The sequence below is a fragment of the Aristolochia californica genome, unplaced genomic scaffold (assembly GCF_029961685.1).
Source record: "Aristolochia californica isolate CCGP_79_NKW_82.1479 unplaced genomic scaffold, dmAriCali1.0.hap1 SCAF_7, whole genome shotgun sequence".
In the NCBI taxonomy this organism is placed as follows: domain Eukaryota; kingdom Viridiplantae; phylum Streptophyta; class Magnoliopsida; order Piperales; family Aristolochiaceae; genus Aristolochia; species Aristolochia californica.
In genome coordinates, this window is record NW_027182268.1 from 2,191,558 (window position 1) to 2,194,856 (window position 3,299).

General features: G+C 40.6%; 1 protein-coding gene across 2 annotated transcripts; it reads left to right on the forward strand.

The window, feature by feature from the left end:
* The first annotated feature begins 896 nt into the window (after window positions 1-896).
* On the forward strand, window positions 897-3,299 carry LOC137937606 (COBRA-like protein 2). 2 transcript variants are annotated; one of them, XM_068782707.1, is made up of 7 exons: window positions 897-942; window positions 1,035-1,205; window positions 1,334-1,413; window positions 1,751-2,213; window positions 2,298-2,454; window positions 2,537-2,811; window positions 2,903-3,299. In XM_068782707.1, exons 2-7 carry the CDS (start codon window positions 1,118-1,120, stop codon window positions 3,181-3,183), a joined length of 1,344 nt encoding a protein of 447 aa, XP_068638808.1. In that variant the 5' UTR covers window positions 897-942; window positions 1,035-1,117; the 3' UTR covers window positions 3,184-3,299. The 2 variants fall into 2 exon arrangements, with proteins under 2 accessions (XP_068638808.1, XP_068638807.1); XM_068782706.1 differs by lacking the exon at window positions 897-942 and having other exon boundaries at window positions 993-1,205.

Consider the following 3,299-nt stretch of genomic DNA (forward strand, 5'->3'; position numbering starts at 1 on the left):
AAAGCCTAATCAATCAACCATTATTGGCATGATTGTTCTATTAGAATGCTACAACCTAAAGCTATAAAGTTTGATCAATTAACCCATATAAAATAGGATCAATGAACCTATGGCATTGATTGAACCCACTTAGCATGATATATCATTAGGCTAAAAATCTAGCCATTGGAGGTCAATTGATGTATAATGAAAAGGCATGATCCATCAACTTTTAGTATAGCTTTTTGGATAGTGATACAAAATGACTAGTTTTGCCAATAAACTTATAAATAGGGACCTCAACTTTGATCTTTGAGAAAGTTTCTTTAACTTTTATTTTTAAATTAAAAATATCCTAAAAATGCACACAAAATTGTTGTCTTGTATAAAAATCTTTTCCTTTGGCGTGGATGCAGGTTTTCTAGAGGGATTGAGAGCGCCTTAGAATTTTGGCATTGACAAATCCCTGCTGATTTAGAATTCAGATATTTTAATCTCAAACAAGAAATTAAACTTGCAAGCTTGACCATAAAGTGAACTATTTAAATTTCTCTGTCCAGTGCCCAGGTTTTGTTCGTCCGATATGAGCACCTGGTTCGCTAATTAGGATAAAGTTAACAGCGAACCAGGCCTTAAAATAGTAATCAAATCACCAGAACGATACTAGCATGCACTGGAAACCATGGGAAGCTACCCACGACAGATGAATCCGAGGTTTCTTCCTTCATATTTAATCAATGATTTTGATTTTCTTCTCAAAATGCACCGGGTCACTACTATTTACGGCAGCCACTCAGGCAATAATTTCCATTTTCATCTTCTGTTTCAAATTTCGAATCCATCACGAGAAAGCTGGGACCCAGTGAGCGTTACCGCCATCTCCGAAGTACGCGGAGACTGATTCTATGTACAGGAAACCGGAGGTTCGATCACGGAACGAGAGATGAAAATGAATAAGAATGAGTAAAATATTTACAGCCTATACCCTTCTGCCCTTTCGCCTTCTTCTTTCTTCCTGTGTCTTCTTATGTTATTCTGTCTGGTTCTTTCAACAGGTGGAGATGAAGAGAGTCTGGAAATGATAAAAGAAGAGATAGGGACTTTAACCGTTTAGATTTTTGAAGGCCATTACTATGAAATGGAGAAGTTAGGGAGGATTTCATGGACGCTTTCTGGGAGAATTTTGATGGGGTTTCTCCTTTTGGTTTTCGGGTTGGTTGTATCAGGTCAGGTATTCGTCTAATTTTTTCTTTCATTTCCGTCATTTTGATGGTGGTTCTTTTGTACAATTCTAGCTTCTGATTTATTTGAAACAAAGGACACTGAAAACATTTTTTATTTTAATTATCTGCAGAAGCATATGATACAATGGATCCCTATGGGAACATTACGATCAGATGGGATGTCATGGAATGGCATGATGATCGATACACGGTGATCTTTTCTTTCTCCATTCTTATTCGATGAAGCTTTTAAAATGACTCTTTTTAAAAATCATCATGGTAATTTCACGCCTGCGATTTCACTTTTTTAATCTGTTGATTAAGACATTGTTTACCCATCTCATAATCTTACAGAAAAGAATCCATCAATAACCTGCAATTTTGTCTTAAAATTTTCAAAAAATAAAATAAAATAAATGATTTCACAAAATGTAGAAAAGTCGGTCTATCGGTATTGGGTATCATTTGGGATGCCCAAAATCTGAGACGAAACAATGCCGGAATTGTGGAATCGTTTCTCATTCTGATTGCAATGTAATCAATGGCAGGCGGTGGTGACGATCTACAACTACCAGCTCTACAGGCACATCGATCCCCCAGGGTGGAGGTACGAGTGGGAATGGCCGGGGGAGGAGGTGATATGGAACATGTGGGGTGCAGAGGTGACGGAGCAAGGCAACTGCTCCAAGTACCAAGCGCCAAATATCCCCCACAGCTGCGAGAAGAAGCCCGTCGTTGTGGACTTTCTCCCCGGAGTTCCATATAATCAGCAAGTGAAGAACTGCTGCAAAGCTGGTATTCTTTCCACCATGACCCAAGATCCAACTTCCTATGCCGCGTCTTTCCAACTTGACGTCGGGACCTCGCCGGCAGTGAACTCCTCGTCTGACGACGATTTTGTCTTGCCGCAGAATCACAGCCTTGGCCTTCCTGGTTACTCCTGTAGCCCTGCATTTTTGGTTCCAGCCACGAGGTTCACTTCCGACGGCCGGCGTTTTACTCTAGCTGTTAGTAAGTTCTCTCTCCTTCTTGCTCTTCATCCTCCTCAAGTTTTTGCAGAAAAGGATCTCCATTATCGTGTTTAATTTATTGCAGAAACTTGGAACGTGACATGCACGTACTCTCAATACCTTGCATCACCGGCACTAAAATGCTGCGTCTCCATGTCTTCTTTCTACAACAACACAATCGTGCAATGTCCAATCTGCAGCTGCGGCTGTCGAGGAGCACCTCAAACAGGCGACTGCGTAGAGTATACTTCAATCCTTCCCATTTCAATCTAGATCTCCCTTTCTTCTCTCTTGTTGCATATCTCACTGTCGTGTCGATCACAGGGACGAACACTTTCCCTCCTTGATACAGATGCCAAACAAGAACGACGTGATGAAACCATCCCTTCTGTGCACAAACCATATGTGCCCTATTCGAGTGCATTGGCACGTAAAGCTCAGCTACAGGAACTATTGGAGGGTGAAGGTGACCATCAGCAACTTCCACTTTGTGAAAAATTACAGTGAATGGAACCTTGTGATTCAGCATCCCAATTTACAGAGTGTTAACCAGGTTTTCAGTTTCAACTATAGACCTCTAAACCAGTATGGTTCAAACAGTAAGAGTCTTTTCTCTTTCTCTCTCTCTCTCTCTCTCTTAGTTTCTCTCTCTTAATCTCACTTGAAGAACAAATTGGTTGCTGTATGTAGATGATACTGGGATGTTTTGGGGCATCAAGTACTACAATGACATGTTACTGCAAGCTGGGGAGTTGGGAAATGTTCAGACGGAAATACTACTGAAGAAAGATCCAGGGCTATTCACATTCAATGAAGGGTGGGCTTTTCCGAGGAGGATTTCTTTCAATGGAGATGAGTGTGTGATGCCCCTGCCTGATGATTTTCCCAGGCTGCCAAATGCCTCTCCTAAACAGAGTTGTGATGAACTTGTGCTGACTTCAATATTTATCTTGTTAATGTTATTGTTGTAAAAGATTGAAGGAGAGGAATTAGGACTAGTCTGCTTTGTCCTTTGTTGTTGTTTTGGAATGAGGGGAGGAACCCAAAAGGATACATTTAGAAAAAAAAATATAAAGTTGGATTTAGA